General features: G+C 52.7%; 1 protein-coding gene across 2 annotated transcripts in view; it reads left to right on the plus strand.

Annotated features, from left to right (window-relative positions):
* The window catches only part of PIK3C2B (phosphatidylinositol-4-phosphate 3-kinase catalytic subunit type 2 beta), an 82,552-nt gene that overhangs the window by 31,180 nt on the left and 27,436 nt on the right, over positions 1-23,936 (plus strand). The window contains exons 2-11 of one of the 2 annotated variants that reach the window (XM_038749303.1): positions 2,780-3,824; positions 8,471-8,571; positions 8,966-9,120; positions 10,532-10,652; positions 14,484-14,595; positions 14,739-14,818; positions 16,177-16,240; positions 20,516-20,662; positions 21,525-21,558; positions 22,484-22,679. In XM_038749303.1, the coding sequence (XP_038605231.1) occupies positions 2,871-3,824; positions 8,471-8,571; positions 8,966-9,120; positions 10,532-10,652; positions 14,484-14,595; positions 14,739-14,818; positions 16,177-16,240; positions 20,516-20,662; positions 21,525-21,558; positions 22,484-22,679 (1,964 nt within the window). In that variant the 5' untranslated portion in view covers positions 2,780-2,870. Of the gene's footprint in view, positions 1-2,779; positions 3,825-4,958; positions 5,060-8,470; positions 8,572-8,965; positions 9,121-10,531; positions 10,653-14,483; positions 14,596-14,738; positions 14,819-16,176; positions 16,241-20,515; positions 20,663-21,524; positions 21,559-22,483; positions 22,680-23,936 lie in introns of those variants that run through there. The other variant, XM_038749304.1, reaches the window with a different exon arrangement.

Here is a 23,936-nt window from a genome sequence, read left to right on the forward strand (position 1 = left end):
GAGATCATGGGTTCAAATCCCGGCTCCGCCAATTGCCAGCTGTGTGACTTTGGGCAAGTCACTTCACTTCTCTGTGCCTCAGTTCCCTCATCTGGGAAATGGGGATGAAGACTGTGAGCCCCCCCGTGGGACAACCTGATCACCTTGTAACCTCCCCAGTGCTTAGAACAGTGCTTTGCACATAGTAAGCGCTTAATAAATGCCATTATTATTATTATTATTATGAGAATCTTTGTAGCATCCTCCGACTGTGATATATATGTTTGTACATATTTATTACTCTATTTTACTTGTACATATCTATTCTATTTATTTTATTTTGTTAGTATGTTTGGTTTTGTTCTCTGTCTCCCCCTTTTAGACTGTGAGCCCACTGTTGGGTAGGGACTGTCTCCTCACCGTGCCTCGTTCTCGCCTGTCCCGCTGTCGACCCCCGGCACACGTCATCCCCCTGGCCTGGAATGCCCTCCCTCTGCCCATCCGCCAAGCTAGCTCTCTTCCTCTCTTCAAGGCCCTACTGAGAGCTCACCTCTTCCAGGTGGCCTTCCCAGACTGAGCCCCCTCCTTCCTCCTTCCTCCCCCTCGTCCCCCTCTCCATCCCCCCGTCTTACCTCCTTCCCTTCCCCAAAGCGCCTGTATATATGTATATATGTTTGTACATATTTACTACTCTATTTATTTATTTATTTTACTTGTACATATCTATTCCATTTATTTTATTTTGTTAATATGTTTGGTTTTGTTCTCTGTCTCCCCCTTCTAGACTGTGAGCCCACTGTTGGGTAGGGACCGTTCTCTATATGTTGCCAACTTGTACTTCCCAAGTGCTTAGTACAGTGCTCTGCACACAGTAAGCACTCAATAAATACGATTGATTGATTGATTGATTGATTGATTGTAATTTCCCTCCTTTAAGTTGACTCTAAATCCCTCTTTTTTTTTTTTTTGTAAAATGTTATTTGTTAAGCACTTACCATGTACCAGGGCACTGTGCTAAGCACTGGGTTTAGATACAAGATGATCAAGTCGGACACAGTCCATGTCCCACATGGGAGTCATAGCCTTAATCCCCATTTTACAGGGGTGGAAACTGAAGCACAGAGAAGTGAAGTGATTTGCCCAAGGTTACACAGAAGACAAGTGGCAGAGCTGGGTTTAGAACGCAGGTCCTTGTGACTCCGAGATCAGTGCTTGGTCACGGTGCATCTCAGCTCTTGTTGCAGTTAAAGGTCACTTCCTCGTAGTTTGATTTAAGTGTAGAACATCTGGTCTTAATATCAGGAATCCCCCTGGTGTGGTCCCCTACCTCAGAGCCTCCCCAGTACTCTGGTGAGGACTGACTTCACCTCTAATTGAATTCCAGCCTGGAGGATGGGAGAGGGGAATATCTAGGGGCAGGGTGAGGGAGAGATGCTTTGCTTTGGAAGGAAACGAGCCAGTCGGTGGCCTTCACCTTCTATAACATGGCTCTGGCCCCAGGGCCCTTAGAGAAGCAGTGTGGCCTTGGGGCTCAGTGGAAAGAGCACGGGCTTTGGAGTCAGAGGACGTGGGTTTGAATTCCGGCTCCGCCACTTGTCTGCTGTGTGACCTTGGGCAAGTCACTTAACTTCTTTTTGCCTTAATTCCCTCATCTGTAAAATGGGGATCAAGACTGTGAGCCCCACGTGGGACAACCTGATCACTTTGTATCCCCCACAAGCGCTTAGAACAGTGCTTTGCACATAGTAAGCGCTTAACAAATGCCAACATTATTATTAGTGGAAAGAGCACTTGACTGGGAGTCGAGGTCTTGGGTTCTATCCCAGCTTCACCACGAGTCTGCCTTGTGACCTTCGGCAAGTCACTTAATTTCTCTGTGCCTCACCTCAGTTGCCTCATCTGAAATATGGGGATTAAGATTGTAAGCTCCACGTGGGACAGGGACTGTGTCCAACCCGATTATCTTTTGTCTACCCTGGTGTGTAGAACAGTGCTTGGCACATTGAAAGCGCTTAGCAAATACCACAGTTATCACAGTGATTAACTCTTCTCCCAGATGGCAAGTCTCAGCCCTGGTTCTCTGGTCCCGTTGGCGCCCTTGGGCTCCCTCTTCTCCTTTCCTTTCCAAAGGAGGCCACATTGTAGCATTGGGAGAGGAGCCAGTGAGTGAGATGGGTCTGGACAAGAGATGATGATAGTAACAACAACAGTGGTAGTTAAGTGCTTACTACGTGCCAAGCATTCTTACTATGTGGTGGGGTAGACCCAAGATAATCTGATTAGACAGTCCCTACCCCACATGGGTACACAGCCTAAGTAAGGGGGAGAGCAGGAATTGAATTCCCGTTTTACACGTGAGGAAACTGAGGCACAGAGAGGTTAAATGGATCTCCCAAGGTCAAACAGCAGGCAATTAATAATAATAATGATGGCATTTGTTAAGCAGTTACTATGTGCAAAGCACTGTTCTAAGTGCTGGGGAGGATACAAGGTGATCAGGTTGTCCCACATGGGGCTCACAGTCTTCATCCCCATTTTACAGATTGAGGTAACCGAGGCACAGAGAAGTGAAGTGACTCACCCACAGTCACACAGCGGACAATTGGCGGAGCCGGGATTTGAACCCAGGTCCTTTTGACTCCCAAGCCCGTACTCTTTCTGCTAGGTCACGCTGCTGATCCAGCAGGCTGCAGGGCCGGGCTCCCGGGTTGACAGTGGGCATGGGATTCAGCTGTCAGGGTGGAGACGAGGAGGGGTCTCTGTCTCCCTGACTGAGGTCTGTCTCCCTCCCTCTCCCCAGGCGCATCATGCCGCTGCTGCGGAGCCCAGATGGTAGCCGAAACTAGCGGCCAGGACCTCTTCCTCTCCGTGCCGCTCTCTCCGGCCCCGCCATGTCCGCCACCCGGGGCAACGGGGAGCACTGGAAGTCTCTGGAGTCGGTGGGCATCAGCCACAGCGAGCTGGCCATGGCGGAGGCCCTGCAGATGGAGTACGACGCCCTGACCCGCCTGCGGAACGACAAGGAGGAGAGCCGGGCCAAGGGGCGGGCGGAGCCGCCGCTCATCAGCTGGGACGGGCCCGTCCTGGAGTACTACGCCAAGCCGGCGGCCGGCGGCCGGAGAGATGTCCAGCTGGCGCGGGGGCTGTCGGGCTCGGACCCCACCCTCAACTACAACTCCCTGTCCCCACGGGACCTGCCGCCCAACCGCTGCCCCTCAGGGGGCTCCCGGCCCGGCTCGGACCCCCAGCCCTGGTGCAAGGGGCCCCTCCCGGGGGACTACCTATACATCTTTGGCAGCTCTGGTGGGGGACTCTCCCTGCCCTTGGGTCCCCCGGAGCTGAGCGACGGGGACTCCCCCAAGAAGCTGTCCCCTCCCCCGCTGCCCCCCCGTGGCTCCATCTGGGCCGAAGCCCCCCAGCCGCAGGGGAAGGGCTCGCTCAACGACATCAACACCTTCTCCTCGTCCCGGCCTCCCCCCGGCAAGCTTCTGGGGCGGCGGATCATGGAGGAGGAGGAGGAGCGGGAGGAGCGGGAGGAGGAACGGGGGGATGGGGGCGGGGGCGGCCGAGGGGACCTGCTGGGGGCGATGGACTTTGACGGCATCAACGACGCCATCACCCGCCTCAACCTGAAGTCGACGTATGATTCGGAACTGCTACGGGCCCCCGGCAGGGACTGGAAGGAGGGTCGGGGCATTCTGAGCTTTGCCAAGGACACGCCCGGGAAGCCGGTGGCTCGGAGCAAGACCATGCCCCCTCAGGTGCCCCCTCGCACCTATGCCTCCCGCTGTGCCAACCGCAAGAATGCAGCGTCCAACAAGAACCGCCGCATCTCCGCCGATCCGGTCAGGACCGCCCTCCTTCTCTCTCCCCCACCCTCCGTCTGCCATCCTCTTCCTCCCTCCCTTTCCCCTACTGGGCTCCTATCCCTCTTCCATCTTTTCCTTCTTCTTCTCTTCCATGCTGTTCTGGACTTCGTGGCTGCTGTTTCATAATTGTCGTATTCGTTAAAGCGCTTCTTTTGTGCAAAGCACTGTGGGATAAATGCAAGATCATCAGGTTAGATGCAGTCTCTGGCCCATGTGTAAGGAGAGAGAACAGGTACCCCCCATTTCACAGGTGAGGAAATTGAGGCACTGAGAAGTCAAGTGACTTGTCCAAGGTCAAACTAGGCAAATGGCAGAGCTGGGTTGAGAATCCTGGTCTCCTGACTCTCAATCTCAGCCTCTTCCCACTAGGCCACAGGGGCCTGGAGGACGTTGTGGCTGTTACAGAAGAATTGGTTTCAGGGTGTAGAGTCTGATGTGAAATCAACTTCTCATCCGCTGTCCCCCCAACCACGTCTGTTGTCCTGCCCTCTGGGGATCGGGTAACCACAGTCAGAACTGGAGCAAAATCCTGAGAAGGCCCAAGAGAAGATGCGATCCGCAGAGAGATGTGACTTGGGTGTCTGGAAGGAGAGTCCCCAGACCTGTCCCCCGGGAGGATTCCACATGACAGTGTCCAGCCAGCCCCACGTAGCCCAAGCCCCGGAGAGGTTGCCAGCTTTTTCGATTTCAAGCATCTAGACCTGGGGCGAGAGGTGTGGCCAGCGTCTATTTATACAGCAGGGAGATTCCAGCCTTCGGCTCCCACTCCCCCAGCTCAGCCTGTTTTCCAACTTGGGCTCCCTGGGATCACTTCCCGCCCCTGACGTTTCTTCTGCCAGCTCCCGGTAACCGGAGCTTCCGGAAGGAGCCTGGAGTCTCCTTGAAGGGCTGGAGCTGAGTAGGGGAAGGAAGGTGGGGGAATGCAGCCTCCTTCCTCTCCTCCTCCCCCGGAGGTAGGGGTCAGCCCAGCCGGGAGGGAAGACCCCCCGGGGTCCCCATTGCCCCGGCCCACCCCGCCCCCTCGTTTTCGCCGGGCTTACAGCTCGGGGGACCCATGCAGGACCAGAGAAGCAGGCCCGGCCTTGGGACCGACTGGCCCCCAGTGCCAGCTGGCTAGCCAGTCTGCCTCCCTCCTCTTCTTGGATCTGCCTGCTTCGGGCTCCCACAACCAGGAGCACAAGAGGCCACCGGGACCTATTAATGGGGGGCAAGTAAGTGGATTCTGTTTTCCCGTGGGACCGGCGGGTGCTTCTGGAAGGGCCTGGATCCGGGCTTCAATATTGCCCCACTTTCTTGGCTTCGAACCATCTCGGTCTTTGCCTTTGTGTCTCTCTCGCTATTTCTGGGCACGTATGTGCGTGCGTGTGTGTGTGTGGCTATTCTGAGGGTTAATTGCTGACAGTAGGCTATTGTTATGACCGTGTGCACACAGACATACAGAGCAAGGTCAGGCCTAACACGCTGAACACCCCTGTGTCAACGTCCCAACCCGCCCAGGCTGAGTGGGGTTGGCCTGGGGAGCAGGCGACTGAGAGGAAGTGAAGCTGAGAATGAGGAACTTAGTCCTCTGCCTCAGTCTCTCCTCTGTAGTTAGTTGGAGTTGCCGTCTGACCCGTGTGTGTGGCCCAGAGGGGAGTTGGGCGGAAGTGGGGTCTGGGCCTCCAGGGAACATCTCTAAGGAAATGTCTCTATGCCTGGTCGAAAGGTCACAGATGTAACTCCATTGGAACAAGAGTGTAGCCCCCCTGCCCGTCTCCCCTGATTCCCTCCCACTGCAGGATCTTGGGGTGGGACTTTCCACCCGTACCCCACTGCCACCCACCTCCTCTCCACCCTCCTCCGCCTTGTTCTTCTAAGCAGGTTGCCTTGCAAGGTGGATTTGGGGCTCCACTCTGCTGCTGTGCACCCTCTTCTGCCTCATGGGGTGGGCTTAGCATCAGCTATGAGGAAAAACAGGGTGATGGAGGGGGTCTTGTTCTACAGAGACCCCTGCCACCATCCTAAGTGAGAGCCATTTTTGCCCTTTCTCAGGCAGGCTCCAGCACCTCATTTGTTCATTCGTTCAATCGTATTCATTGAGTGCTTATTATGTGCAGAACACTGTACTAAGCACTTGGGAAAGTACAATACGGTAATAAAAAGAGACAATCTCTGCCCACAACGAGCTCCTAGTCTAGAGGGACAAAGATGGTATTTGTTAAGCACTTACTGTGTGCCAGGCACTGTACTAAGTGCTGGGTTGGATAAAAGCAAGTCGTGTTGGACACAGTCCCTGTCCCATTTGGGGCTCACAGTCTCAAGCCCCGTTTTGCAGATGAGGTAACTGAGGCACAGTGAACCGACTTGCCCAAGGTCACACAGCAGACAAGTGGCGGAGCCGGGATTAGAACCTCACTCTCTCCGGATGGTAAGCCTTTCCAACGCCTGCCAGTTGCTCTGGTGCCCATCAAATAGTGTTTAAGTGACAGCTCCCAGTGTTGGAATTGGCAGTCCCTGGCTTCTAGATTCCTGGCTCCCCACCAACCGGGCCTGCTTTGCTCACCACAGAGGATTGCAGTGTTGGGAGCAAGAGTCCAAAGCTTCTGTGCCAGCCTCCACAAGCCCTCTGTCCTCCTGCGAAAGGCTCTTCCCTGCCGGCCCCATCCTTCTGGAAGCTGTGCTTGGCCTTGATTCCCAGGAAGTGGAGTTCTGTCTTGGACCCCTGGGGTCCTTGTCAGAGAGAGGGCCTTTGGGAAGCTCACAGTCTAATGGGGAAAACAAGCCATTCTCAGAGGCCTCATGGCCTGGTAGAAAGAGTCAGGAAACTCGGGCTCGAGTCCCAGCTCCACACATTCTTACTAGGGGAACCTTGAGCAAGTCATTTAACTTCTCTGAGACTCAGCTTTCTTAACTCTAAACCTGGGATAAGAGACCTACTCTCCCTCCGTCTTAGACTGTCAGTCCCTTGTGGGTCAGGGAACTGTGTCCGACCCCCTGATGATCTGGTATCCACCCCTCTGCTTAGCACAGTGAATGGCCCATGTAGTAATTACTTAATAACTACCATCATTACTCCAGACTTCCCCCACCATGGGGTCCACCGAGGTTCAGAGTTGACAGGACTGAGTTGCAGCCAGGGCAAGGGCCATGACTTGGGAAGACGAGCAGGAGGGAGGGAGGGCTGTGCTGCCTGGTTCTGCAGCTCGACATCACAGGAGAACAAGGAACCGGCCCTCTCTCTCCACAGCTCAGCCTCAGACTTGGCCAGATGGGTGTGAAAGCAGCCAGGCTCGATATGGGCACGGGGTGAGTGTGCACGGCAGGATAGAGCACAGGCCTGGAAGCCAAAAGGACCTGGGTTCTAATTCCGGCTCCGCCACTTGTCTGCTGTGTGACCTCGGGCTAGTCACTTCACTTTGCCTCAGTTACATCACTGTAAAATGGGGATTGATGATGATGATGATGATGGCATTTGTTAAGCGCTTAGAACAGTGCTTTGCACATAGTAAGCGCTGGGGGGGGATACAAGGTGATCGGGTTGTCCCGCGTGGGGCTCACAGTCATCATCCCCATTTTACAGATGAGGTAACTGAGGCTCCGAGAAGTAAAGTGACTTGCCCAAGGTCACACAGCAGACACATGGCAGAGCTGGGATTCGAACCCATGACCTCTGATTCCAAAGCCCGTGCTCTTTCCACTGAACCACGCTGCTTCTCTAACTTCTTAACTTCTGGGGGACAGGAACTGTGTCCAAATTGATTAACTTATATCTACCCCAGTGCTTAGTACAGTGCCTGACCTATATAAGTGCTTAACAAAAACATTAAAAAAAAAAAGTTGGCCTGTTGGGGATATGACCGTTCTTTTTTTTTTTTTTCCACTGGTGTTTGTTAAGCACTTACTATGTGCCAGACACTGTACTAATCACTGGGGTATAAACAAACTAATCAGGTTGAACCTGATCCGTGCCCCATATGGGGCCCGCAGTCTTAATCTCCATTTTACAGACGAGGTAACCGAAGTACAGAGAAGTGAAGTGACTTACCCAAGGTCACATAGCAGACAAGAGGCTGAGCTGGGATTAGAACCCCGGTCATTCATTCATTCAATCGTATTTATTGAGCGCTTACTGTGTGCAGAGCACTGTACTAAGCGCTTGGGAAGTACAAGTTGGCAACATATAGAGACGGTCCCTACCCAACAACGGGCTCACAGTCTAGAAGGGGGAGATGGACAACAAAAGAAAACATGTGGACAGGTGTCAAGTCGTCAGAACAAATAGAATTAAAGCTAGATGCACATCATTAAGAAAATAAATAGAATAGTAAATATGTACAAGTAAAATAAATAGAGTAATGAATCTGTACAAACATATAGAGGTGCTGTGGGGAGGGGAAGCAGGTAGGGCGGGGGGGGGGGGGATGGGGAGGAGGAGAGGAAAAAGGGGCCTCAGTCTGGGAGGACTCTTGGAGGAGGTGAGCTCTCAGTAGGGCTTTGAAGGGAGGAAGAGAGGGGAATCCTGCACCTGCTCATCATGCCTCTTTCATCACCCAAATGTTTGTTGATCTCCAGGCCTTTGCTCTATCCACTAGCCCATGCTGCTTTGGTAGTTAGCTCACTGGGTCTGGGCTTTTCTCCCTTAGATTGGCTCCCGGCCCCACTCTGCCACCAGTGGCTATGAGCTGTTTGAGGTCTCGGAGGAGAGGGATGAGGAAGTAGCCGCTTTCTGTCATATGCTGGATGTGTAAGAACCTGGGATGGGAATGGGCCGGGAATGGGCTGGGGTTGGGGGGAGGAGCAGTCCGCTTGGGGGGCTTTCCTGGGAAGAAGTTTACTGCTGGGAAGCTGGACCTTCTGCAGCCTGGAAGACCCTCCAGTCGGAGACCACAACTCTGTGGTGCTCTTCCAAGTGCTTAGTACTGTGGTCCATGCACATTAAGCGTTCAATAAATGTCATTGATTGATTAATTTCAGAGGGGCAGGAGGACTGGAGAGGAGGTGGGTTCGGGTGGTCAGAGGGTTGGGAGCGGATGCCTCCTTGTGTCTGCCGTGACCGCCCCCCATCACCCCCCGTCTCTCCCTCCCTGCCTCCTGGGGTCCGTGGGATGGGATTCTTCCTCTCCCATTTGTCTCCGCAGCCTGCGGGCTGACTCCAACGTCCAGGACTACTCCCTCACCGGCTATGTCTGGAGCGCCGTCAACCTGAGCCCGGAGCACCTGGGTCCAGGCGTCAGCCTGAAGGTGACGGTGGTGTGTGACTGTCTGCGGGAGCCAGTCACCTTCACTTGTGACTGTAAGTTGGCCTGTGGGGACAAAAGAGGAGGAAAACTTGTTGTTCTCCGGGGGGGAAGGTAGTTGGGGTCCAGGGGCAGAGGTTGGGCTGAATGTCTAGTGGGATAAACTGGCAGGGATTTGGAATGATTGGCAGGGTGACTGCAGGAAGCCAGCTTTGATACCCAGCCTCTGGACCGACTCCCCATTCCCTCAGCCCTTAGATCATCTGCCCTGCCCCCTCAGGAGTGTTTGACCCATATGGCTCTCCCTACCTCTCCCCTTTCTGCCACTCTCTGGACTCCACTCGCTCGCTCCCCTGTCCCTTCGTTTCTGTTGCAACCACTAACCCAGAGCCCTGCACTCTTTGCCTCCTTTACTCTTTATGCTTGAGCCACTGAACGCTGCTGACGGAAATCTAAACATCAGGCCGACCTTATCCACTTCAAGTTTGTCCTTTCTTGCCTTAACTCTTCCCTCCCCTTTGCCCGGCAAAACTATTTCTCTTCCTTATTGACACCCATGCCATCAGACATTTAACTCCCTCCTCAGACCCCCTGCTTCCCTCCCCCCACCCCCACCCCCGCCACCCAATCCCTCACCACCAATGATCTGGCCATACACTTCATTAAGAAAATTAACACCATGAGGTGTGAGCTCCCCCAAATCACCCCTCCCCACTTCGATACCCCCTCCTCTTGGCCCACTTTTCAGCTTTCCCATCATTCACAGCAGTATCTCCCGAGTAGATCTCCTGCCTCCTCTCAAGTGCCACCCCCTCCACATGTGCGTCGGACCCCATTCCTTCACATCTAAAAACTCTCGCCCCTTCCCTCCATAACTGCCATCTTCAACAGCTCACTCTCCAGTGGCGTCTTCTGCACTGCCTTCAGATATGCCCACGTCTCCCCCATCCCCCCAAAAACTCTCCCTTGACCCCACAGCCTCCTCCAGTTATCACCTATCTCCCTCCTACCCTTCCTCTCAAACTTCTTGAGTGAGTTGTCCACACTCGCTGCCTTTAATTCCTCTCCTCCAACTCTCTCCTGGACCCCCTCCAATCTGGCTTCTGCTCCCTTCACTCTACTGAAACCGCCCTGCCTATGTTTCCTGCCCACTGTAAGCATACAGTCTAGAGGGGGAGACAGACATTAATAAATAAATAAATTAGTACACAGTGAGTGCTCAATAAATAACACTGATCGATTGATTGATTAACTAAATTGGCCCATGGGGAGGAGGACAGAAATACTTTGCCCCCAAGATGGCTGGACTTGGGGCTTTTGAAGTAAAAGGAGGATTGAGGGAGGAAGAGGCCATAGGATGGGGAGATTTGGGCCCAGTGGGCTGGGTTCAAACATGATTCCAGAACTCGAAGAGGAGGTTCTGGTCCTCCACCGTGTTGTGCTTCCTGCCCCCCTCGACCCTGGCAGGTTCCTCCACCGTGGATCTCCTCATCTACCAAACCCTGTGCTACACCCATGAAGAGCTGCATGAGGTGAACGTGGATGACTTTGTGCTGAAGCTTTGCGGGCTGGAGGAGTTCTTGCAAAAGTGAGTGAGTGAACGAGTGAGAGGGAGCCAGTGGTTTTCCACAGGGCCCAGATCCTCCTGATAGGCACCAGCCAGAGCCAGCTGGAGGAAGAAATTTTGGACCACTTTCGGTTGCAGTATAGTGGGAATGGGAGTCCTTGGGCTGGGCTCAGTGGCCCCAGGAAACTCTCCAGAAGCATGTGGCTTGCTGGGTCTTGCTGGTCTTGGGATCTCGGGGCGGCCGGAGCTGGCTTCTCCGACAGCTGGCTGTGGGAAAGGGAAAGGCTATGTTAGCCAAACCAGTGAGGGCAGATGGCATTTGGAGCTAGACTTGGACAGAGAGAGGCTGGAGACTGATCCTCAGACCACTCGGACCAAAGAGGGGTCAGAGAAAAATGGAATGTGACCGAATGCCCAGGGCTAGGCCAAATGCTTCATCTGGAGTTGGCAGGGCCGGATTTGCGTTGGCAACAGTGGGCACTCTTTGCCAGGGGGTGAGGTCATTCCCCCACCCTCCCTGGGCTGTTGGCCGGGGACGGTACCGTCATCCACTTCTCTCCGTCATGATCCTGCCACGGAGGCAGCAACAGCAGTAGCCTCCCTGGAAAAACCAGTCAGGGTCCAGGGAAAGCAGTCCCATTCCTGGCTCCTACAGGAGCCTTGGGTCTCCTGGCCAAGGAGATGGGAGTGGCCCGGAGCTGGGAGGGAGAGGAGGTAGCAGGGCCATGCTCACTCCTCTCTCTGGTCAGAGGTGGCAGGAGATCAGCAGAAACATTGCCCTGGGTATCTCTGACTCTGGAGTTTGGGGACGGGCACAGAGAGCAGGGAAGTTGGGCAATCCACTAGCTAGGGCTCATGGGTGGGGGATCTGGACACCCGAGCCGTTGCTGGCATTGCTCTCTCTGGGCCACAGTTTCCCCCTCTTAAACGAAGACAGTAAAGGTCAGAGGCTTCGGCTTTTGAGCTTTCTGCCAAAGGGACCAAAGGAATACAGGATGGGGGTGTGACTGGCTTTTTCTTGAGTAGGGCACGCTGCCAGTTTTGCCTCTGGGCTGCCGGGCACAATCCTGGGAACCTGCCCTTCCTCTTACTGGTCAGTGCCGGCCCAGAGAGGGCAAAGAGTGAAGACTGGGGAGGTGATGGATTTAGGGTGAGGGGTTTGAAGGAGGCTCTGGAGGAATGGCAGGCCAGGTGGCCTGTTGGTGCCTCATCTAATCTCTTCCCCCATGGCCATTTTGTGGGGCTAAAAACTGTCCTCCTGTCGGGAGTTGGTCAAGCGTTGTGCCTGGCCTGCTTCTCCAACCAAGGAACCCCGTCCCACCCACCCTCCTTCATTCATTCATTCAATCGTATTTATTGAGTGCTTACTGTGTGCAGAGCACTGTACTAAGCACTTGGGAAGTACAAGTTGGCGACATATAGAGACGGTCCCTACCCAACAGTGGGCACCGTCTAGAAGGGGGAGACAGACAACAAGACAAAACATGTGGACAGGTGTCAAGTCATCAGAATAAATAGAATTAAAGCTAAATGCACATCATTAAGAAAATAAATAGAATGGTAAGTATGTACAAGTAAAATAGAGTAATAAATCTGTACATACCTATATACAGGTGCTGTGTGGAGGGGAAGGAGGTAGGGCGGGGGTGATGGGGAGGAGGAGAGGAAAAAGGAGGCTCAGTCTGGGAAGGCCTCTTGGAGGAGGTGAGCTCTCAGTAGAGCTTTGAATGGAGGAAGAGAGCTAGAGAGCTTGGCGGATGTGTGGAGGGAGGGGAGAAGTCATTAGAGAAAGTCCTTCAGCCTCAGGTGTGAGAAAGGGAAGAGAAGGGTTCAGCCCCCAGGAACAGGGCCAGAAGGGGTAAACAGAGTCTAGAAGCTGCAGACACTCTGTCAGCACCATTCAGGATATTTGCCAAACTGAGATAAGAATGTGTGTGTGCGCGTGTGCTTGTGTGTATGCTTGTGTATGTATGTGTATGCATACATATGTAGAGGACGAGGCCGGTGGTGGTGGGGTGTTGGGGCCAACCTCCGAGAGGCGAAGGCTGGGGTTTCCTGCCTCCGCCTTCCCCCTCCTTCTTCCTTCCTGTGGTGGCACGGCAACTCCCAGCACTGCCCACTCTGACTCTGGTCGGCTCCCAAGTGACTTGAGCCCCTACCCCAAGTGGGAGGCGGAGGTCCCAGTGGGACAGAGATTCTGGGTCCCCCAGGGCAAGAAGGACTCCTCATTGGCCTGGCCCTTTACCCAGCCTCCTGTCTCTCTGCCTCGTCCTCCTCCCACTGCTCTGAGCACAGGTTTCCAGCTGTGCACAGGAAGGAAGTCCCCTTCCGCCTTCTGTTTCCCAGCTGTTGGATCTGGCTGTTGCACAGGCGGGGTGGGGGTGGTGGGCTTGGAACTCCCTCTCCTTCCTTGCCCGCCCACCCCCCCGCCTGCTGCCTTCCTCCAGCATGCGGGGAGGGTGGAGTGGGGAAGAGGAGAGAGCCCTAGGGTCTCACCAGATGGCTGAAATGTTTGCAACACTGATGAAGGTTTCTGCAGAGAGGAGTGGGGGCAGTAGGAAACAAGGAGTAGGCCAAGGGATCCATACTAAGAGAGCGATAGCAAGCGGATGCTCCAGGGCTGGGGTTTCTACCGTCATTTTTCCATTGGGTGGAATCGCTCAGGGGGATGTTCTGTCTGAGCTGGTGGAGGGAGAGGGACCACGGTTCTCTGCTCTTCTTGTGATCAGTGCCCTGAGCCCCCGTAGAGGGGTCCTCAGTGGTCTGGTCTCTACTTTCCCTGCCCTGTCTGCTGGGCCCAGGGGACGGCTCTTAACTTCTGCCCTCCGAGTTGTCTTCTTTGGTTCCCTCGCCTTCCCTGGGTGGCACCCAGTTCTCCTGGTAACACCCGCCCCATGGCATGTATGCCAGCCATAGTCGGGGCCCACCCATGCTTCCAGCCGTGGCACATCTGTAGAGATCCAGGAAGATCCATATTTATTACTCCATTTATCTATCTATCTTGTACATATCTATTCTATTTATTTTATTTGGTTAGTATGTTTGGTTTTGTTCTCTGTCTCCCCCTTCTAGACTGTGAGCCCGCTGTTGGGTAGGGACTGTCTCTATGTGTTGCCGACTCGTACTTCCCAAGCGCTTAGTACAGTGCTCTGCACACAGTAAGCGCTCAATAAATACGATTGATTGATTTATTGATTGATTGATCTGGGTTCTACTCCTGGCTCTACCGATTGCTTGCTGTGTGACCTTGGGCAAATCATTTAATTTCTCTGGGCCTCGACTTCGTCAATTGTGAAATGGGGATTTAAATACCTGTTCTCCCTTCTATTTAGACCATGAAACCCATGAGGCACAGGGACAGATTTATTACTCTATTTATTTTACCTGTACATATTTACTATTCTATTTATTTGGTTAATGATGTGCATATAGCTATAATTCTATTTGTTCTGACGATTTTGACACCTGTCTACGTGTTTTGTTTTGTTGCCTGTCTCCCCCTTCTAGACTGTGAGCCCGTTGTTGGGTAGGAACCGTCTCTATATGTTGTCGACTTGTACTTCCCAAGCGCTTAGTACAGTGCTCTGCACACAGTAAGCGCTCAATAAATATGATTGAATGAATGAATGAATGAAAGAGGCAGTGTGTCCCTCTTCTCCCAACCCATCCAGGGCCTTCTCTGTCCACGCCAAGCTCTGAGCTGCTCCAGCCATCCGGGCAACGCTCTTCCGTCTTCTGAAAACGAGGTGGGGAGGGCATCTGGGGCACCACCCCTAGGCTGGCAAGGCTTTTGGCCTTGAGCTTGGGCGTGAGTCTCTCAGCTGATCAGGGTCTGGTCACCTCTTCTCCCAGCAAAGAAGCCCTAGGTAGCCACGAGTACATCCAGCAGTGCCGAAAGTTTGACGTTGACATCCGGTTGCAGCTGTTGAGGCGCAAAGCGGTGGGCAGTGATCTGGCCCGAACGGTGAGCTGGGGGGAGCGTGGCGGTGGGCTGGGGGTGGGGCCGGGGGCAGGTTTGGGGGAGTGATAGAGGGTGGAGATGGGATATGGGGGGCAGGAGAGCCTGGCCTCTCTTCCTGACTGAAGTCCTACCCTCCCTTCCCCAAGGCAAATGATGACCAGAGCCCCTCCACCCTGAACCACTGTGTCCGTCTCCAGGAGAGGCCCGTGAAGCAGACTATTAGCAGGTGAGGGTCAGGGAGATTAGAAAGGGCTTGTGGGGGTGGTTGGGGAGTGTGGCTTAGTGGAAAGAGGCAGAGGACCCGAGTTTTAATCCCAGTTCCACTACTTTCATTCATTCAGTCGTATTTATTGAGCGCTTACTGTGTGCGGAGCACTGCCTGCTGTGTGACTTTAGTCAAAACACCTAACTTCCCTGGTCCTCAGTTTCCTCATCTGTTAAGTGAGGACTAAGTAGTTTTTTTTTTCATCTGTTAAATGACTAAGTACTTGTTCTTCCTCCTCCTTAGACTGTGAGCCCAACATGGGACAGAGACTATATCCAGCCTGATTAACTTGCATCTGCTCCAGCGCTTAGCACTGGGCTTGAGTGTAATCACTTAAGAAATACCATTTAAAAAAAAAATATTTGAGACCAGTTTAACTCTTGTGGGAGTGTTGACTGTCAGCTATATCTGTGTGTTGGAGAGCATTCCCTGTTTGTAAGATTTTCTCCCTTATGCCCACTACCTACTTCTTTCTCCAGCTGAACCCCGGGAGTCTCCTTTATTGGCTTCTTTTTGCCTGTTTGGAGGCTGGGGTCTGGTCCAAATGACCCCTTGAGGTCCCACCATGCTCCGGGATCGTCACACTTTCAGTGTGGCAGACCATCCAGGTTCCTTTTTCTCTCCTCAAATGTACAGGACAGATCTGGAGCCTGGGATCCCTGGTGTGCCCACCATTCATTCATTCCATTCAATCACATTTATTGAGCGCTTACTGTATGCAGAGCACTGTACTAAGCGCTTGGGAAGTGCAAGTTGGCAACATCCAGAGACGGTCCCTACCCAACAGCGGGCTCACAGTCTAGAAGGGGGAGACAGACAACAAAACAAAACATATTAACAAAATAAAATAAAATGGGCCTCGGGGCCCTCCCGCGGACTGGAGAAGCGGCGTGGCATGGAGGATAGTGCATGGGACTGGGAGCCAGAGGTCGTGGGTTCTAGTCTCATCTCCGCCACTCGTCTGCCGTGTGGCCTCGGGCGGGTCACTTTCGCTTCTCTGGGCCTCGGTGGCCTCATCTGTAGAATGGGGATGGAGACTGTGAGCCTCACGTGGGACATTACCTTGTACCTACCCCAGCCGTTGGAGCTGTGCTTGGCACGTAGTGGGCACTTAACAAATACCAAGATGAGCCCCCTGTAAGGACATGGATCAGTCAATCGATCAGTCATTTTTATTGAGTGCTTACTGCGTGCAGAGCACTGTACTAAGAGCTTGGGAGCGTACAAAATAACAGTTGGTAGACAAGTTCCCTGCCCTCAGAGAGCTTACAGTCCACAGGATTGGACTCCCTACTTCAGTCCTCCTTATCCCTTCCCAGGCAGGCCCTGAGTCTCCTCTTCAACACTTACCATGATGAGGTGGATGCCTTCCTGATGTCTGAGGTGAGTAGGGGTTGGAACTGGGAGATCTGGTGCTCAACAAATACCCTTAACTACTACTACTACTCCCTAGAGAAGTAGCTGGGATCAACTGAGGCATTAAAAAGTGCTGGCCTGGGAGTTGAAAGGACCTGGGTTCTGGTCCTTGGGCAACTCGCTTCACTTCTCTGTGCTTGCTACCTCATCTGTTAAATGGGGATTAAGACTGTGAACCCCAGCTGGAACAAGGGACTGTGTCCAACCCAAGAAGCTTGTATCCATCCCAGTGCTTAGGGAAATAATAAGTGCTTAACAAATAAAAAAAGGGATTCAGTAGTCCAGGAAGCCTACCAGCCTGTGGGAGGAGGGCCTCCCCGTGACCTCACTGGGCTCTGGGCCAGGAGATGGGCCAAGGCTAGGTTGAAGGCTTTGATGCGCCTCCTCTGAACCCGTGTTCATCTTCTCCTCTGCCCTGTCATCAGCCTCCTAGTAGCAAGGTGTCATGGCTTTGTGGGACTGTGGGATTGTGCTGGCGTGACCAGAAGGGTGGCCCGTGGTTGACGGACTTCCCCGAGCCTGGGGTTTTCAGATCCTCCCCGTCCCGCTGGGGATGGGGGCCACTCCAATTCAGGTGCTGGGGACTGAAAGGCACGGGGACTGCCTTGAATCTTGGGCCTAGCAGCTATCATCATCATCATCATCATTATCATCAATCGTATTTATTGAGCGCTTACTATGTGCAGAGCACTGTACTAAGCGCTTGGGAAGTACAAATTGGCAACACATAGAGACAGTCCCTACCCAACAGTGGGCTCACAGTCTAAAAGGGGGAGACAGAGAACAAAACCAAACATACCAACAAAATAAAATAAATAGGATAGATATGTACAAGTAAAATAAATAAATAGAGTAATAAATATGTACAACCATATATACATATATACAGGTGCTGTGGGGAAGGGAAGGAGGTAAGCTATGAAAACAAGCAACCGGCTCATGTGCCCTGGCCAAACGGAGTTATTTAATGAGCACTTACTGTGTAGAAAATGCTGTACTTAAACACTTGGGGGAGGACAGTAGAGTCTATATACATTCATTCATTCATTCAGTCGTATTTATTGAGCGCTTACTGTGTGCAGAGCACTGTACTAAGCGCTTGGGAAGTCCAAGTTGGCAACATATAGAGATGGTCCCTACCCGACAGCGGGCTCACAGTCTAGAAGGGGGAGACAGACAACAAAACAAAATATATTAACAAAATAAAATTACTAGAATAAATATGTACAAAAAAATAGAGTAATAAATACGTACAAACATATATACAGGTGCTGTGGGGAGGGGAAGGAGGTAAGGCGGGGGGGAGGGGATGGGGAGGGGATCCTGGAAATCCTCCCCAGCGCTTTGGACAGTGCTTTTTGCACATAGTAAGCGCTTAACAAATGCCATCATTAATTAATTAATTCCTTTGCATCCCCCCTGCACTTAGGACAGTGCTTCTCACATAGTAAGCGCTTAACAAATACCATCATCATTATTGTTCTTCTCTGGGTCTCAGTGACCTCATCTGTCAAATGGGGATGAAGACTGTGAGCCCCGTGTGGGACAACCTGATGGCCTTGTCCCTACCCCAGTGTTTAGAACTGGGACAGCGTGGTGAGGAGAAGCAGCGTGGCTCAGTGGAAAGAGCCCGGGCTTTGGAGTCAGAGGTCATGGGTTCAAATCCCAGATCCGCCAATTGTCAGCTGTGTGACTTTGGGCAAGTCACTTTCACTGTGCCTCAGTTCCCTCATCTGGAAAATGGGGATTAAGACTGTAAGCCTCCCATGGGACAAGCTGATTAGACATGATCCCTGTCCTCAAGGAGCTTACAGTGCAGTGGGGGAATCAATCAGTCTATCAATAAATGGTATTTTTGAAGTGCTTACTGTGTGCAGAGCACTGTACTAAGCACTTGGAAGAATGCACTACAATAGAGTTGGTAAACATGTTCCCTGCCCATCAGTAGCTTACACTACAGAGGGGGAGATAGACAATATAAATAAATTATGGCTATGTAAATAAGTGCTTTGAGTCTGAGAGTGGGGTGAATATCAGATGTTCACAGGGTATTCATTCATTCAGTCATATTTATTGAAAACTTACTGTGTGCAGAGCACTGTACCAAGTGCTTGGAAAGTACAATACAGCAATAAAGAGAGACAGTTCCTGCCCACAACGGGCTTACAGTCTGGGCGGTGGGGGGAGACTGACTTCAATGCAAGTAAATAGGCATCAATATAAATGAAATAGAATTATAGGCATATACATCTATACATAAGTGTTGTGGGGCAGGGAGTGGGGGAAAGCAAAGGGAGCGAGTCACAGTGTCATGGAAGGGAAGGGGAGCTAAGGAAAAGCGGGGCTTAGTCCATTCAGTCAATCAATCAATCAATCAATAGTATTTATTGAGCGCTTACTGTGTGCAGAGCACTGTACTAAGTACTTATTGAGCGCTTGCTGTGTGCAGAGCACTGTACTGAGCACTTGGGAAGTACAAGTTGGCAACATATAGTCTGGGAAGGCCTCTTGGAGGAGGTACGCCTTCAGTAGAGCTTTGAAGCAGGGAAGTGTGATTGTTTGGCAGATTTGTGGATGTAGGGCCTTCCAGGCTAGAGGTAGGACGTGGGCCAGTGAAGCCAAGGGTATAGTTCCAAGGGCATAGATGACCAAGAAGGGAGAGGGAGTTGGAGAAAAGTGGAATCAGGGAAGCTTAATCAGGGAAGCCCTCTTGGGGGAGATGTGTCTTTAACTGTAAACTTGTGGGCAGGGAATGAATCTGTTTATTGTTATAGTGTACTCTCCCAACCGCTTAATACGGTGCTCTGCACACAGTAAGTGCTCAATCAATATGATTGAATGAATGAATAAGGCTTTGAAGGTAGGGAGAGTCTGGCATATATGGAGTGGGAGGGAGTTCCAGATCAGAGGGAGGATGTGAAAAAGGGGTCAGCGATAGTTGACATGGAGGCACAGAGAGCACGTTTGTGCTAGAGGAGATAAGCGTGCAGGCGGGGCTGTAGTGGGGAATAAGTGGGGAAAGGTAGGAGAGGATGAGCTGATTGAGGGTTTTAAAGCCGATAGTAAGGAGTTTCTGTTTGATGCCGAGGTGGATGGGCAACTATGGGAGATTCTTGAGGAGAAGGGAGATATGGGCTGACTGTTTTTGTTTTTTTTTACAAAAATGATTCGGTTAATGATTCGTCCCCCTCTCCATCCCCCCTCGTCCCCCTCTCCATCCCCCCTCGTCCCGCTCTCCACCCCCCCATCTTACCTCTTTCCCTTCCCCACAGCACCTGTATATATGTATATATGTTTGTACATATTTATTACTCTATTTTACTTGTACATATCTATTCTATTTATTTTATTTTGTTAGTATGTTTGGTTTTGTTCTCTGTCTCCCCCTTTTAGACTGTGAGCCCACTGTTGGGTAGAGACTGTCTCTATATGTTGCCAACTTGTACTTCCCAAGCACTTAGTACAGTGCTCTGCATACAGTAAGTGCTCAATAAATACGATTGATTGATTGATTGATTGATTAACCGAGTGAAGTATAGACTGGAGTGGGGAAGAGACCGGAGGCAGGGAGGTCAGTGAGGGGGCAAAATAAAAAAAAATTACAGATAGGGTAAGCAGCAGAGTATAAGTGTAGATACTACCTAAGTGCTGTGGGGCTGAGGGCGGGGTAAGTAGCAAAGTGTTTAAGGGATACAGAACCAACTGCATAGGAGAGAAGGAAGGGAGAATTCATTCATTCATTTAATCATGTTGATTGAGCTCTTACTGTGTGCAGAGCACTGTACTAAGCACTTGGGAGAGTACACTATAACAATAAACAGACATATTCGTTGCCCACACTGAGCTTATAGTCTAGAGGGGGAAACAGAAATTAATATAAATAAATAAATTACAGATATGTGTGTAAGTTGTGGGGTTGAGAAGAGGGATGAATAAAGGGAGCAAATAGGGAGAGGAGATGAGAGTTTAGACAGGGAAGGCTTCCTGGAGGAGCATTAAACAAACCTAGTCGAGGGCTGAATCAGACAGTGGGCCTAAAACCTAGTCTGCCTGTCTTGGACCTGGGGAGAAATTCTGTATGTCAGCTGCAGGCTCACACTTGTGTCCTCTCAAGTCCAGGGAGAGAGGGAGGGAGGGAAGAGCCTCCGATAAACCGGCCGCACCCTAGAGCCCCTGATGCCCTCCCTGTAGGCCTTTGAGGGGAGGCCTGATCTTCCTGCCACATCGTGATACCTCTTTCAGGGAGACTTCTCACCAAAGGCCGAGCGGGTGGTCCAATCCGTAATGGCCATCTGCAATGCCCTGGCGGCCGTGGAATCCCCAGAGATCACCAGTGCCCTCAACCAGATGCCACCATGCCCCTCCCGCCTGCAGCCCCAAATCCAGAAGGTGAGCGGGCACATGGCCAGTGGCAGCTGGGGATTGGGGCTTCCGTCTCTCGGGATCATCCCTTTTTTTTATCATCATGTCCCTCTTCCCTTCCAAGAAGTCATTGTCTTTCTTTCCTAAGGGTGGGCCAGGAGATTTCTCCCCCCCTACGCAGACCCCCCACATCCCTGTGAGAATCCCTCCTGCCCAAGGGGCGATGAGGCAGCAGAAGAAGCCTCTGGAGGGACAAGATTGGGGAAGGATCTCCAAGGGGGTGGCCAGATTTGGTCTGAATTTCCCTGTCTTGTCCATTAGCCATTTTTACCCTTTCTCTGCCCTTCCCAATTGTGCCTTCTTGCACTGTCCCCTGCTCAACACAGACAGGGTCCAGTTGTCTTTTGATCAAAGTGTCCGGTTCTCTATGGGCTTTTAAAAATGGATCGATCAGCAAGTCACTTAACTTCTCTGGGCCTGTTACCTCATCTGTAAAATGGGGATTAAGACTGTTAGCCCCACGTGGGACAACCTGATCACCCTGTATCCTCCCCAGCGCATAGAACAGTGCTTTGCACATAGTAAGCGCTTAACAAATGCCTATTATTATTATTATTATTACTATTATTTTCAGGGAGCCATGGTGACCAGACATCCCATTCCCTTTAGTCCAGGGCTTTGGCCTCGAAGATGCTTCCAGCGAGGAAATAGGTCCCCATTAACTCATCCATCACCATTTGGTCCTTGCCCTCCCACCCTTCTCCAGTACTCAAGCACCCCCCACCCTCCCATACCCGAGCAGCAGGACATTGTCGGCCCCACCCGGGCAGGGCTGTATGGGGAGTAGGGAGGCCTTGATGCTAACATTGCCTTCTTTTTTCCACCACAGGATTTGAGTGGCCTGACTGTGAGGGAGAACCGAGGTAAAGGGCCAGTCTCCTGTCTCTGTGGTCATGTGAACTTCCTTCTGCCCCATGGCTGGAGTGGGAGATAGCCTGCTCCGGTTATTGTCCTTCCCTGGTGCTTCTCAAAAGTTTGTGTGGGGAGTGGGGGAGGCTGGGATCCAGCTGAGGAGAAGGGGACAGAGAGAAATTGTGCCTGTGCTTCAGCATAGCTGAAGAGCATTTTTGATCCATGAAGTGCTATGTTGCATTAGTTCCACCTGCGTTGTCCCTGTGAGGTGAGGGTCAGGGCTCCTTGCCAACTGGCTTCCTTCTCCTCCCTCTCTCTCTCAGTGGACTTGAGAGGACACAAATGTGTGCTTGCAGGTAGAGAGGCAGTGTGGCCTAATAGAAAGAGCATGGGCTGTTAGAGGACTCGAATCCTCTTAACTTCTCTGTGCCTCAGTTTCCTCATCCCTGAAGTGAGGATTACTACTTAGACTGGGAGCCCCATGTGGGACAAGGACTGATTAACTGGATCTACCCCAGTGTTTAGAACAATATTTGACACATAGTAAGCGCTTTACAAACACCATTGTTGTTATTATTGTTATTGCTATTTTTTTTATAATGGCATTTATTAAGCGCTTACTATGTGCAAAGCACTGTTCTAAGCGCAGCTCAGACTCTCAGAATTTCTCACCAGTCCCAAGATAGGCAGACTGGTTTTTGGGCCCATGACCTGATTTTCATCGGCTCCCTATCCGGTTTATTTTAAGCTCCTTCAGGAAAGCTTCCCTGTCTAAGCTGCCGTCTTACTTCCAGGCCCATGCTCCATCCACTAGACCACACTGCCTCTCTTTGACCTGTCCCATCTCCCGCTGCCCCAGCAGGTAGGGTGGCGACCTGGGCAGTGAGGACAGCCTGCGGCGGGGGGGTTGGCTCTCACCGGTCACTTCCCTCACAGAGAAGGTGGTGGAGTCCCTGACGGCCGCCATCCTGGAGCTGGTGGAGCTGTACTGCAACACGTTCAACGCCGACTTCCAGACAACGGCGCACGACAGCCGGAAACACGCCCTGGTGCAAGAGGCCTGCCTCCTCCCCAGGCCCCTGTCCTTCACAGTCTACGCCGCCCATCGCATTCCCATCACCTGGGCCACCAGGTGAGTCCCCGCCATCCACTCGTGCCCTGACGCTTTTTCTCTTACATGGCCGTGCCCTCCTGGGGCAGTGCCACCCTGCTGCTGGGAGAGAAGTTGGAGGTGAGAGGGTGGGGGCTGCTAGTAAAACCATGCCCTGGCCTCTGTACCCTGGCCTCTGCACCCAGTCCTCCTCCCTAGGCCCCCAAATCTGGGCCTCCTCATCCTGGCCTCCGCACCTTGGCACTTTCCCAGACCCTGCTCCTGGAAGAGCAGTTTCAAGGGAGAAGGTGTGGCTTGGACACTGACGGGGCCACGGTCTTCTCCTGCTCCTCCCTTTCCTTCCCCCTCTGTCGCTGAGCTTTGGGGCCAGACCCCCTAGGCTCATTAGGGGTCTGGATTTGGGCCCAGGCCCCCTGAGCTCATCAGTGGTCTGGGTCATGTTGTGGGGTGGGCCAGGATCTGAGAGAAGAGGCCAGGGGCCCGGGAAAGGGCCAGGTTGGCTGGACTGGAGGAAGACAGGGATCCTAAGGAAACCCCCACTATGGACTGCAAAGGAATCTCCGCTCCAGCCCCCTTCCCTCCTGCCGGCCCCTCCCCACTGGCCTTGGCAACAGATGGTCAGTTCCCAGATTGAGCGTCTGCCCCTGCTGATGCTTGGTACTTCCAGCCTGCAGGATGGAGGGACAATGGAGCCCGGGAGAACAGAGGGAGGACCGGAGAGGGGGTGGCCCTTTGTGAGGCTCCGGCCTGGGAAAGAGGCAAGCAGGGAAGGCTCTGTCCTCGGGAACCTTTGATGGCAGCCCATCCCCTCCCACACACTGCGAGCCGGAGCTGGGGAGGAGGGACAGGGCAGGGGGCGGAGGAGCACAGGCGGCAGCCCCACCCCCATCCTTCTCTCCCTCCCCTTCCCCCCCCTCAGGGGACCCCTCTTCTTTTGTTAGACCCTTAATGTATTCCTCCGGGCGATTGATGGGGAACAAAGGAAGCAGCCTGGGAAACCCAGGCCTCCCCTGACCTCTGCCTTCACTAGGCCCCTGTCCTATGTAGCTTTAGGGCCGCGCGGGGACTCCCGTGTGCTGGCATTCATGACAGCATATGTCGCTCTGGCGGCTGCTGAGGGTCCGCTCCTTCCCCCCACTCCCCTCTTTGGGGGACACCACCTGGTTGGGGCAGCGAGAGGACAGAAACACAGCCAACCCTGGAACAGGGAAAGTGGTGGAGCAGAGGAGGGATGTGGGGGATGAGGGGGTGGGCCAAATGTGCAGAGGCCTGTGGGCC

This window comes from Tachyglossus aculeatus, chromosome 7 (assembly GCF_015852505.1).
Source record: "Tachyglossus aculeatus isolate mTacAcu1 chromosome 7, mTacAcu1.pri, whole genome shotgun sequence".
In the NCBI taxonomy this organism is placed as follows: Eukaryota; Metazoa; Chordata; class Mammalia; order Monotremata; family Tachyglossidae; genus Tachyglossus; species Tachyglossus aculeatus.